This window comes from Labeo rohita, chromosome 1, assembly GCF_022985175.1.
Source record: "Labeo rohita strain BAU-BD-2019 chromosome 1, IGBB_LRoh.1.0, whole genome shotgun sequence".
NCBI classification, from domain to species: Eukaryota; Metazoa; Chordata; class Actinopteri; order Cypriniformes; family Cyprinidae; genus Labeo; species Labeo rohita.
In genome coordinates this window covers 23761361-23774578 of record NC_066869.1, presented here as the reverse complement: position 1 = coordinate 23774578, position 13218 = coordinate 23761361, and the positions used below count along the sequence as shown (strand labels likewise).

At 37.3% G+C, this 13218-nt stretch overlaps 1 protein-coding gene across 1 annotated transcript; it reads left to right on the top strand.

Annotated features, from left to right (window-relative positions):
- Window positions 1-10347: 10347 nt before the first annotated feature.
- Window positions 10348-12473, top strand: si:ch211-113e8.5 (uncharacterized protein LOC100307103 homolog). Its single transcript, XM_051118106.1, has 4 exons — window positions 10348-10374; window positions 10473-10543; window positions 10813-10870; window positions 11039-12473. Exons 2-4 carry the CDS (start codon window positions 10478-10480, stop codon window positions 11878-11880), a joined length of 966 nt encoding a protein of 321 aa, XP_050974063.1. The 5' UTR covers window positions 10348-10374; window positions 10473-10477; the 3' UTR covers window positions 11881-12473.
- The last annotated feature ends 745 nt before the right edge of the window (window positions 12474-13218 follow it).

Here is a 13218-nt window from a genome sequence, read left to right as displayed (position 1 = left end):
GTATGGGAGGGCTGCAAGAAAAAAGAAGGGCCACATGCAGTCACAACTGACCTTTGCCAAAAGATTCTGAGGTCACATGGAAAAAGGTGTTATGGTCAGACTAAAGCTGAATTATTTGGCCTCAACAACAAACTACATGTCTGTTGGAAAACAAATACAGCTCACCATCCAAATAAAAACCATTTCTACAATAAAGCATGGAGGTGGTAATATCCTGTTATGGGGTTGTTTCTCTGCACCAGAGCCTGGAGCACTTGTCTGGACAGAAGGAAAAATGGATGGGGCAAAATACAGTCAAATTCTTGAGGAAATTCCTGCCCTTTGCCAAAAAGTTTTCAATGGGAAAAAGGTTTGCCTTCCAACATGACAGTAACCCAAAGCACACAGCAAAACTGACCATACAGTGGTTGAAGAAGAAAAAGGTGAATGTCCATGCATGGCCTAGTCAGAACCCAAACTTGAACCCCACTGAATATCTGTGGAATGACTTGAAGTCTGCGGTCCTCAAATGGTCAACATCAAATTGAACTGAACAAAAGGTTGTTCAACAAAGTACTGACACAAGAGGGTGATCCTTTTTCCAACTTTATTATTTATTTTTTTTTTTTTTGACATGTCGTTTAATTTTTTCCAGACATGTCAGCCTGGTCTCATTGTTTATACATAGGTATTAGTGCGTAACGTTTAGAAGCACAAAACATTTTTGTACAGATTTATTGATGCAATTTGGACAAATTTGTATATGTATATATATATATATATATACATATATTAAATCACAACCTGTGCAAATTGACAGTCATACTTATATCAAAATATAATTTTTGTTTTTTTTATATATCATGTAGCTCTATAAAATTCTGTCATTGTTACTCACCCTTATGTCAAAAACTGTATGACTTTCATTATTCTGTAAAATAGAAAGAAGATATTTTGAATAATGTGTTAAATGTCTATTTATAGGTTTTTATGTGTATTTGGCTTGCATTCTGAGAAGAGGGGCTCCAAGCTTGGAATTTTGGCCAGAACCCAGAGTACCCACCACCAGGTTGGGATAGGAAGAGTTAGAATTAGAAGTGAGGAGATGGGGTGGTGGAGGGATGCTGGAAAACTGTACCGGCCATTAAAACAGAGTAGACATGGCTCGGATCTCCTGACTGGCAAGGCCAACGTAGCTTTTGACGAGAGCAGCTCATGGTGTTGGATGGGTGGACCTTACCAACCGACAGAGCTGGAGTGGGACTTTAATTCATGACTAACTTTATAAAAATAATGTAATTAAAATCTCAGTAAGTCTGTAATAGTGCACTGTTCTTTACAGCCTTGTAATTCATTGTATTTTTCTAGAGCTTCCTTTGTTTTATTCTGGTCTTTTCTGCGCAGCGCTTTCTATTATACATTTTTTATTTCTTATTATTTCCTTGCATTTGTCCAACTGCTGACTTTTTTTTTGTTTAGTTTAGTTTTTTTGGAGCAAGGTGCCACTCTTGGGGGGAGTCAAAAGATAATTACCAACATTAACCTTGATCACCAGTGATCGGCTCTGCACAGATTTTGCCCATCTCAAACGAGCCTAATAATTGCAGGTCCCACCCCAGTTAGTGAAAAAAACAAATCAGACTTAAGGCTGCTCTACATTCACACCATGTCGTAATTACCGTAGACTCGAGATGACAATACGTGACTTTATATTTAGAGCTGTTTAGATCCTCAAGCATGGGAATAGCACCACTGTCCCTAGGTGTGTTCGACTTAACACGGCGCGATGCAGATTGATCGAAAGCTGACTTGAAGGAATGCATGCCAGTTAGAAATTTTGGCCGACTTGAGATGGCACCAACGGTAAGTGACTGTCACGTGTAGCATCAAAGTGCTTCGACAACGCTCTGAGAGCATCACAGCTTCTCCAGAGTGGCTGCAGGAGCTTTGATTACGACACAGCTGTTTCATGATTGGCCATATGCACCGCATGACAACGATCACATGTGTTTCAGATTTATTCAATAATGGCCACAAATCTGTGTTTTTAGAACAGTAAAAGCTTTTTTACTGTAGTCGCAATGTTATATTGAGTCATGTTTATCATAAAACACTGACAAAAACATATATAATCGCTGCCTAATTTACTTTTGCGGGAACAGGACACTTTCTGCATTCTTTCATATTCCTGAACATTTACCTAACCTGTTAGAGACAGTCTGACTGGAAATACAACAAAGTCCCTTTAGGGCAAGTCATTTCACTCAGCGACCATCTTTGAAACGCCTCTCGGGCATGCAAGTGCAGCTCCTATCTCCTTGAAAGGTGGAAACATAAAACTCTTTTACGATTAAATTACATTTTTAAATGTTCTTTCTTATGCTTAAATAGCATTAAAAAAAATGGCTTATTTTTCACGGCTAGAGAGTATCCGCTGGACACAAACTGTGTATGCCATTCTGTGTCAGCTGTACCACATGGATACGTTTTCTACATATATTTACACTTTGATTTGAATGAAAATGGCATATCCGGCGTACGCAGTTTGCGTCCAGTGGATCCTCTACAAAATGGCGCTACGCTGACGCGGAGACAAATTGTTGAATAAAATCTTTTTTTTTCTTTGCATTCAAAAAGTATTCTCGTCGTTTCATAAAATTCAGATTGAACCACTGATGGCAGATGGACTATGGTCTTGACAGTGGTATTTACCTGGCAGTCAATGGGACAGTCACAAGCCTCCCGGTTTTTATCCAAAATATCTTAAACTGTGTTCCGAAGACGAACAAAGCTTTTACGGGTTTGGAACGACTTGGGGCTAAGTGATTAATGACAAAATGTTAATTTTGGGGTGGAGCCACCCTTTAAGCGTTGAAAAAAAAAATACAATGGTTCAAAAACATAAATATATAAAAGTGAAGAAAGCAGTGTTATGCATTTTGCCTGCTTCTCATGTGCCATCCCCTGATAGCACAGGTACATCTCGGAGATGTCTATTTGACGTCTACATTTACATCAGCAAAACGTAATTTTTAGATTGTTTGCTCATCTGCAATACATCTATAGGACACTTCCTATTAGATGTCAAATAGACGTCTATTAGATGTCTTTAAGATGTTTATGATTTAGAATGTATGTAAAACTGATATCTTACAGACGTCTGTCAGATGTTTGTACAGAGCAGATGCTTTCCAGATCAAGCGATCTTTAACAGACATCTTGCAGACGTACGTGTGGTATCTGGGTCGTTACTAAGCAGTGTGATAAATGGCTGCTGGCTTGATGACGCAAACGAACCGTGGTTCAGACCTCAAAAAAAAAAAAAAAAAAAAAAAAAAAAAAACGCAGTCCAGTGGAGGCAGGGGAGAGTGGTTGGGTTTGGTCCAGACAATCAAACCAAGCACCCTAAGACAGACCTATCTCGAATCTCCCATTTCTGTCAAAGAGATTAGAAAAGGTTGTATCCTCACAATTATCTTCCTTCCTACAGAAATATGATATCTGTGAGGATTTCCAGTCAGGTTTTAGACCGTACCATAGTACTGAGACTGCTCTCATTAGAGTTACAAATGATCTACTTTTGTCATCCGATCGTGGATTTGTCTGTCTATTAGTGCTACTGAATCTTAGTGCTGCGTTTGATACTGTTGACCACAACATTCTCTTGAACAGACTTGAAAATTATGTTGGCATTAGTGGTACTGCATTGGCATGGTTCAAATCGTATTTATCTGACCGCCATCAATTTGTGGCAGTAAATGAAGAGGTATCATATCGGTCACAAGTGCAGTATGGAGAACCACAAGGCTCAGTACTAGGGCCATTACTTTTTACGCTTTACATGTTACCCTTGGGTGATATCATCAGGAAATATGGTGTTAGCTTTCGCTGTTACGCTGATGATACTCAGCTCTATATTTCTTTGCGGCCCAGCGAAACATACCAAAAAAACTAACGGATTGTGTAGTTGAGTTAAAAAATTGGATGACAAGTAATTTCTTACTGCTAAATTCTGAAAAAACAGAGGTGTTAATTATTGGACCTAAAACCTCAGCGTGTAATAACCTAAAACACTGTCTAATACTTGATGGGTGCTCTGTCAATTCTTCGTCATCAGCTAGGAACCTAGGTGTGCTATTTGATGGCAATCTTTCCTTTGAAAACCACATCTCTAGTATCTGCATTTTTCCATCTCAAAAATATATCTAAATTACGACCTATGCTCTCAATGTCAAATGCTGAAATATTAATTCATGCGTTTATGACCTCAAGGTTAGATTATTGTAATGCTTTATTATGCTGCATTTTGAAAACTCTGGCAATTTGATAATACCTAGAATATCAAAATCAACCGTGGGTGGCAGATCATTTTCTTATCTAGCACTCAAACTCTGGAACAATCTACCCTACACTGTTCGGGACGCAGACACACTCTGTCAGTTTAAATCTAGATTAAAGACTCATCTCTTTAACCTTGCTTACACATAACACATCAACATATTCTTAGAATTCAAATCCGTTAAAGGATTGTTAGGCTGCACTAATTAGGTCAACCGGAACCGGGAACACTTCCCATAACACCCGATGTACTCAGTGCATCATCAGAAGAAAGGCATCTACACTAATATTAGTCTGTTTCTCTCTTATTCCGAGGTCACATTAACCACCAGATCCAGTCCGTATCCAGATCAGATGGTCACTGCAGTCCCCCGGATCCAGTCCGAACCCAGCCCAGACGGTGAATCAGCACCTAGAGATGACCTCTACAGCCCTGAATGTCAGTGGAGACCACATCGACTAGATGAGCCCCAGAGACGGATCCCCAGTGAAAACCTCGTCACCTACACGGCTGTCGGCACAAGACCATGGGCACCTGGTGAGTCCTCTGTGTCTGGCCAGAGGAGAACTGGCCCCCCCGACTGAGCCTGGTTTCTCCCAAGGTTTTTTTCTCCATTTGTCACCGATGGAGTTTTGGTTCCTTGCCGCTGTCGCCTCTGGCTTGCTTAGTTGGGGACACTTTCTCTTCACACGATATTGTATTTATTTTATTGTATTTGATTAATTGATTAATTGCCCTTGGCATTGTTTATGTACTATTTTTATTTAATACAGTACAGCCACTTTGTCACAATTCTGTATTGGTAAAGGCGGTATATAAATAAAGGTGACTTGACTTGACTTGACTTAAGTGTATTGTAGCGTGGGGTTTAGGTTTTATTTTATGTTCTTGTTTTCATGTCCTTTATTTTATAATTTGATTATTAATGTTGTTTGATTCAAGTGTCTTGCTTCCCTTGCCCTCATGTAATTCTTACATATATTGGTTCAATGTGTCATGTTCTGATTGGTTGTCCTTGTCACATGTCTTGTTTCTCATTGGTTGGACTGTGTCACGTGACCCTGATTGTTTGGTGTAAGTAGCCCTCATGTTGCCATTGTTCCTTGTTGTTTATTGATGTTGTAACCTGCTGTTGGTGAGTTGCTTGTGTCAAGTCAAGTCAAGCCAAGCCAGTGTGGATTATTATTTGTCTTCATTTGTGACTAAAACTGCACTTGGGTTCATCTTAAACTTGCTGGACTATGGACTAAATCGTTACATGTATCCACCTTTTTCTTCCCGTAAGAGTGGGCACAGCCATTTGTAAATTCTATGGGTCTGGCTTCCAGTCTCGTTGAAGAAAAAGGTGGATAGCCATGTTTAATAATGTTGATCACTGATCCAAAGTCACGGGAGTACTGCCCAAGCACTCAGGTGGCTTGATAAAGGGGACAGCAGTGTTTGCAGCAGCAAGGGCTGCGCTCCATATTACCACCTAAAGTCCAATTTATATTTCTGTGCCGAACCTACATTGTAGCTACACTGTAGACTGTGTGTAGCATGGATGGCCTACTCCATAGCCTGACGTGCACCTCTCCAAAAATGTAATAACTTGTCAATTCTACACAGACCGCAAGCTCTGTGACTGGTCTGCTAGAACCCCTCTCTATGTATATATTTAAGTTTTGTATGTGTTTTTTGCACTTTAATGTTACACCTTCTTATTTAAAATAAAACAAAGCAAAGAACAACTGTTATCATTTACTATACAACACAGGATTATACATCACCATGTTGTTCTGCCACGGTACAAGTCCTTTTGGAGATTGAAAGAATGCTATCTTCTCCTGTTCTGTTGTCATCTCCTTGTTTTGTTTGTTTATTACATTAAATTATTAAATTATTTGTTGAACAACAGGTGATGGGTCCACGTCAGGGGGCACGCATAGGGCACACTTATTTGGAAACATTTCAGGAGATTTTCGAAGTTGTCATCGGATTGGTTAGATTATACAGGATTTCCAGGAGACGTGTGTTGCGTTCTTTAACGTTCTGCCTGGAAACAAAAATGCTGCGACACCAAACCCCCTGATGACCCCCAACTGCTCCATGGGTGCCACAGCATTGGCTGCCTACTGCCCCGGGTGTGATTTCAAAGTGTATGTGTATGTGTGTGTTCACTACTCACTGCTCTGTGTGTGCACTTGGATGGGTGAAATGCAGAGCACAAATTCCATGTATGGGACACAATACTTAGTCACTTGTCCTTGTCCTTTTCTTTCCTTTCCTTTCCTTTCCTTTCCTTTCCTTTCCTTTCCTTTCCTTTCCTTTCCTTTCCTTTCCTTTCCTTTCCTTTCCTAAGGCAAGGGGCTTCTAATATCCATTGATTTAGTGAGCAACTTAAACTTCTTTGTGCTCTGTACACGGCAGGGAAGGCCAACACATTCTCACTCCCAACTCATCACATACTTTTATCCTCATGCTCAAATTATATATTGGGTAATCATTTTGCCATTATTGCATATATGTTGGGGTGTGATTTTTTTAATGTAAACAGTCACAACAGAACAAGCATTACATCAGGTTTGGTTGTTAAATGCCATTGGCTCTTGTGTCTCGTAACCAATTGCATCATGCTAATGTTCGGGAGTATATTTTTGAATGAGATGTAAGCGTGTTAATGGAGTGGGATCATTTTCAGCGATTAAAACCATATATTTTACTCTCTTCTTCGCTTAAAGATATTGAATGCCTTCAGAAGACTCGGAATGCAACAGGACTTGTTTGTAATGCTTTTATACTACTTATTTATGGTCAGTTTTTGCAACAAATACCTGTGACTGTACTTACATTTGCCTGTTACATGTTTTATATTGTTCAGAAATTGGTAGGTTTTGGGTAGGGGTGGGGTTAGGTGCTTCAATCAAAGTATAACTTTATATAAAATTATTTCTGTTTTTATGCATGCAGACCATTAAATTAAGGCAAACAACTGCAAACAATGGAGGACCCTGCACGTCAAAAAGTGACGCTAAAGGGGTACCCTGTGCATTAAAAAATTATGCTAAAGGGGTCCTGACCAAGTGTCAATATTTGATGAGTTGGGAGTGAGAACATGTTGCTGAGGCAGGGGGCTGCTTGAATCACACGACTGAGGGAACTGTCAGTGACAGGGCTATATTTCCGCCAACTTCAGATCCCTGCATAGGATGGGAGGAGTGAAGAAAATGCTTCAACTGGGCCCGAGCGTGGAGCCAAGAAGAACGTGTTTGACGCGGTTTTTACTAATCCGTGTGGTTTGGATTATTGATGATAGCTTGCGAAAAGCTTACAATGGTGGCAGTTGAATAACAATAACCTCACAATATGGTATGGCATCTCCAGTCATTTTTCTTGTTATTTAAAGAGTGCGTTAGTAATATGCACCTATAGGCAGGTGCAAAATGCACATGCACTCTGCTTATTACACACACGGTAATTCATTTGCAGGGGCTCGACCCATCAATGCCCCCCCCGACGCTCTCTGGAGAAACATTCAGTCTTTGTTCTAGCAAATTCCGCCACGTAAACTGTGAATCCGCCATGGCACGAGCGCAACTGGCTTCTCAAGGGAATGGGAGATGAGACTCTGACTGGTTTAATGCACATTACGCCCAAAACACACCCATGACTCATTAAGAAAATAGGCACAATGCTTTTAGACCAGTGGTTCCCAACCACATTCCTGGAAGCCCCCAAACACTGCACATTTTGCATCTCTCCTTTGTCTGACACACCCATTTCAGGTCTTGGAGTCTCTACTAATGAGCTGATGATCTGAATCAGGTGTGTTTGATTAAGGTGACATAGAAAATGTGCAGTGTTAGTGGGGCCTCCAGGAACATGGTTGGGAACCACTGTTTTAGACCATCATAGATCATGATGGTACGATTTTCTGCCTCTATGTGAAAAAATGTAGTTTTTTAACAATATGTCATAATATAAAATGGATCATTTCAAATAGAATTGGCATGGAAAAGTGTTGCCGACAGTGTTGCTGTGGGACCTGTCATACCTGTTGGACCTGGAATGCATTGTTAATGTGTTTGCTTTTCACAAACTATGTTATTGCTCAATCAGAAACTTTTTCTGATGCTTTTCATTTTTGTAGGCTGGTATTCCAGCCTGACCTCCTTACTGCGTGAGTCCATGAAAAGGTCCCTGAAGTCAGCTCAGCTGGTTTCCATTGGTCCACTTGGACATGGAGCCCAGTATGTAATTGTGGTGAAGAGTATTTTTTATTTTTTTTTGGCCCTTCGTCTCGATCTTTGTCAACTATCATTGAGATTTTGTCTGTCTGTCTTTTAACCAGGTTTTTGATTGAATGAATTGTTTTAAGGTGAACAGAATGCATTAGATCATGATGGTTATTTATATGTTTTGAGCACATTTTTAACTTTGTTATAAGCATATTTCTGTTTGCAAGAACATGTTGGAGTACATGAGAACAATTTGAGAATTTGTTGGTAATTTACATGTTGTGAACTTGCAGACAACATTCTATTTGACAGTGCTTAATGGATATATATATATATATATGAGTTTTATCGTATTTGTTTTAATTAAAGGAATGTATTTAAGTGCTTGTTTAACAAGTTTGAAATATTTTAATATTCTTGTCTAACGTATTATAATTAATTCAGTGTTAACATACAGTATGTATCTTTGATTTTTGTTTGATTTCATAATAAAAGTATCTAACTTGTTAACAGACTATTATTTTTTATTTTAAAACTTAAAAAATTGCTCAGTAACACGCAGTTGTGTAAGACACATACCAAAAACAACACATTTATGTGTTTACTAAAGTGACACAATTTGTGTTACTCAACATGTGTTGTCCCTGAGCACACTCAGAATGTGTTGAAAACAACACATTTTGTTGTTTTTAAAACATTTGTTTTAAGAAGTGTCAACACGTCAGTCTACAACACAAGTCAATGCATCCAAGACATGGTTTCTGTTTTTTTTTTTTTGGCAGTATGATTCACTATAAAAATATCAGAACTTGTTGTTTTGACTTTTGCTCTGTGACTGCAGAATAGCTTGAAATTCTAGTAAGACAAAAAAAAAAAAAAAGAAAAAAAAAAAAAAAAGGAACTGGGCAAAGAGCTGAAAACCCTCAGGCAAAACTGGAAACTCTAAATATTTAGTTTGAACAGTAGTTTAAGCAGAAACAAAACAAAACTGTAGGTTATTATTTTGATGCAGTACCATATAACTTCTTTTAAATATCTGTGTTGTCATTGGGTAAAATGTTATAAAGAGTACAACTTTTGACATGCTATGGTCAAGCTCAGGTACTTAAACTTGATAATTTGGGCTTGATTATTTAATTACACACTTAAAGTTAATTTAATTTTTTAATGATTTCTTACAAAGATTGATAATATCTTTGCATATTTGTTTGGAATGCTTTAGGGTGAGACAAACCATCCAATAAAAACACCACTGAATTCATACAAACCATTGCTAATATATGTTTGTTCTGTGGAATTTTTTTTTTTTTTTTACCAAAAAATAATGATTTCATTAAGTACCTTGCTTTTAGCTAATTACAGAATTGAAACTGAGAACACAGAACCTATAAACTGATTACCAGTTAAAATGTAACTATTCAAAGAAGAGATGTTTCAGTTTTCATTTTGGAAGTTATTGCTTAGCATAACTTTTAAAATTGAAGTGTTAAAATTAAAACAATTACATTATGGCTCCAAAAGGGAAAGTACAAAATGATATCAAGTACATTGGGTCTTACATCATGAGTTAAAGCAGAAGCACAGCACAATTCCCAAAAGATTTATTTTCTTTTCCCTCCTAAAGCATAATAAGCATCACAACACTACAGAAGTGACACAAGAACATTAGTGATCAATTTGAATCTGAAATTTGGGAATTTATTCATAGAAAAGCAAAGAACAAGTGTCATTTGAGGCTCCTCCTCATTCACAGATGCCAGGTATATAAAGAAGAGTGATGAAAGCCGCAACTCAAACAAAGCTACAGTACAATTCACATCAGAACATCTGCAATAAAAGGTAGGATTTTACAGAATTGCATTTTCATATGAAACATCAAATATAAAATGATAATACATCAGATCAACATCTGGTTATCATTCAATTTTAAACCACAGCAAAAATGAAAGTGATTGTGCCCAGGACCTGGTTTCTGTCTTTCTGCAGTACTGTTGCAGCTGGTTTGAAGGTAATTATCATTGCTTATTGTTCTGTGTCTGAAATACTAATAAATAGCATTAAGTAAAGAACATTTTTCCACCATATATATATATAGTTTGAACATTTCATGCAATAGAGCAGACAGTGGTTTAATGTCTGTAGTTGTAATTTTTGCACTATTTTTCTAAAATGTGTATAATTTTCAACATTTATATATATATATATATATATATATATATTTTTTTTTTTTTGTTAAGATTTCAACCACTTGATAAACATGTAATTATTTTTTTGCAGATTAGTACCCCTGAGACGCAGACTTCATTCACTGATGGTCGGAATAAAAATGAGACTGGTAAAGTCAATATCTAAATGCCTAAATTGTGTTAGTCCTTTTCCAGTTGTCTGGCCTCATTATTAAAATGAGATTACATTTTTTTCATAATTGTTAAATGCTAGATGAGAATAGAAAATGGAATCAATAAAACAAGCCTTTCATGTGATAATTTATGTTTTCTAACAGATCAAATACAAGAGATCCGGATTGTTCTGCTTGGAAAGACAGGGGTTGGGAAAAGTGCAACAGGAAACACCATCCTGGGAGAAAAAGTCTTCAAATCAAAGTTTTTACCTTCATCTGTTACTCGAGCATGTAAAAAGATTTCTAAGGTCATTTATGGAAAAAAAATTTCGGTTATTGACACTCCTGGTCTTTTTGACACAGAAATGTCTAAAGATGTGATAGAAAAAGAAATTAAGTTGTGTGTATCCTTTTCTGCTCCTGGTCCACATGCCTTTCTAGTTGTTATTAAATTGGACAGATTCACAAAAGAAAATCAAAAAACACTAGAATACATTGAAAAATTATTTGGTAAAGAGGCATTAGACTACACCATGGCAGTGTTCACCCATGGAGATCAACTTGAAGGGCAAGACATTGAAACATTTTTGCAGAGCAATAAAGCACTACGATCATTTGTCAGGAGCTGTGGGTTACGCTATTTCGTGATTGACAATAAGAAGCAGGATTCAGCACAGGTTACTCAGCTGCTAGACAATATTGATAAAATAGTTAGTTATAATCATGGAGAATACTACACTAATGAAATGCTTCAGGAGGCAGAGAGAGCAATTGAGGAGGAGAAACAACGGATCCTGCAAGAGACTGAAGTACGACGAAAGAAGGAGATGGAGGATCTAGTCCAGCAGCATTTACATCTAAAGCGTGAAGAACTAGAGAAAATTAAAAGAGATTACGAAAGGAAACAGGAGGAACTGGCAAGAATTCAAGCTGAGAACAACAATTCTTTCCTTTGGAATGCATTAAAAAGGGCTGCAGAGATTGTCCAACATTGGTTTTCATGATAAATGTTTTGTTTTATAAACACACTTGTCTGTAATTATCAAGTGCTCCTTCAGATCCTAATTAGTTGGTTCCGATGTGTTTGATCAGGGTTGGAACTGAACTCTGCAGGAAGGTAGATCTCCAGGAACAGGGTTGAGCGAGATCCACTTTGCTGTTTCCTGTAGAGTTTAATCAAACACACCTGAGCAGGCTAATCAGTGTCTTTAGGATCATTCGAAAATCACAGGTGAGTTTGATCAGGGTTTGAGCTAAACTCTGCAGGAAAGTGAGGATCCCTGCTTTAGATGAATCTGTCTTCTTTCAAATTAAAGTAAAAAATACAAATATATAGCCTCTTAAAACATTTAATGTATGCCTGTGTCCCAATGTGCATACTATCCATCCTAAATTCTATGTGACAGTAGTAATTTTTTAATACTATTTAGGGCAGATAGGGTGGATAGTATGCACATTGGGACGCAAGGTACTTCCTATTTTCTACAACTGATTTAGAAAAGTATGGAGTACGTTTTAAACTGCTTTTAATCATTGCTTTTACTTTTGTTAATAAAACAGTGTATGTGGGTGTAGAAAAATATATGGTGCCTTTTTCTTTCACTCTGTACTGTATGTAACTGTTTGTTAGTTCTCCAAACTTCACATTCAGATGTTTCTGGATGTTATGTTGAATTCATAAAAATAAAACAACTAATCATTAAATATTATTATGGTCAGTATGCAAGAGTTACATATTAAAACTTTTTACACGCAGTAATTGTAAATATCTTGCTGTCAGTTCTGTCTATGTCTCTTCACAATCATTCAACTTCTGTCATTCAGTTCTGTGGTAGCTTTTGTCATTTCTATTGACATTTCAAATCAGTGTTAATGTAAAAATGACAGACAATTTTACATTCAGTCTTTTTAATTTGACAGTTTTATAAATAACAACTCATTGACATTTATTAAAGCTGCTGTTCCCCAGAACTAATAAGAGTAATTATAGTGACAAGTGCTTTGCTTTCAGAGAGAAATTCTCTCTTGGAAAGAAACAAATCTTTACACAGTAACATATGGACTTAGTAACATCCATGTCCCATCCGCTATAACATCACTTCAACACTGACACGAAGGAGGCAAGTTCTGAATGAGTCTGTGCTGTACAAATACATATGATTAAATTGCTTTTATCTTTTCTGTGCAGGGGAAATTATAGTCATGATCAAGCTAACTTCTCATTATCAGCTTCTGAATTTAACAGCCCAATTCTATGCTTCACAAATTAGTATTAGAAAATGTATATTTTCAAGAACCTAATGAATTTTTTCATTGAAACATATTCCTCACCAAACTATTAA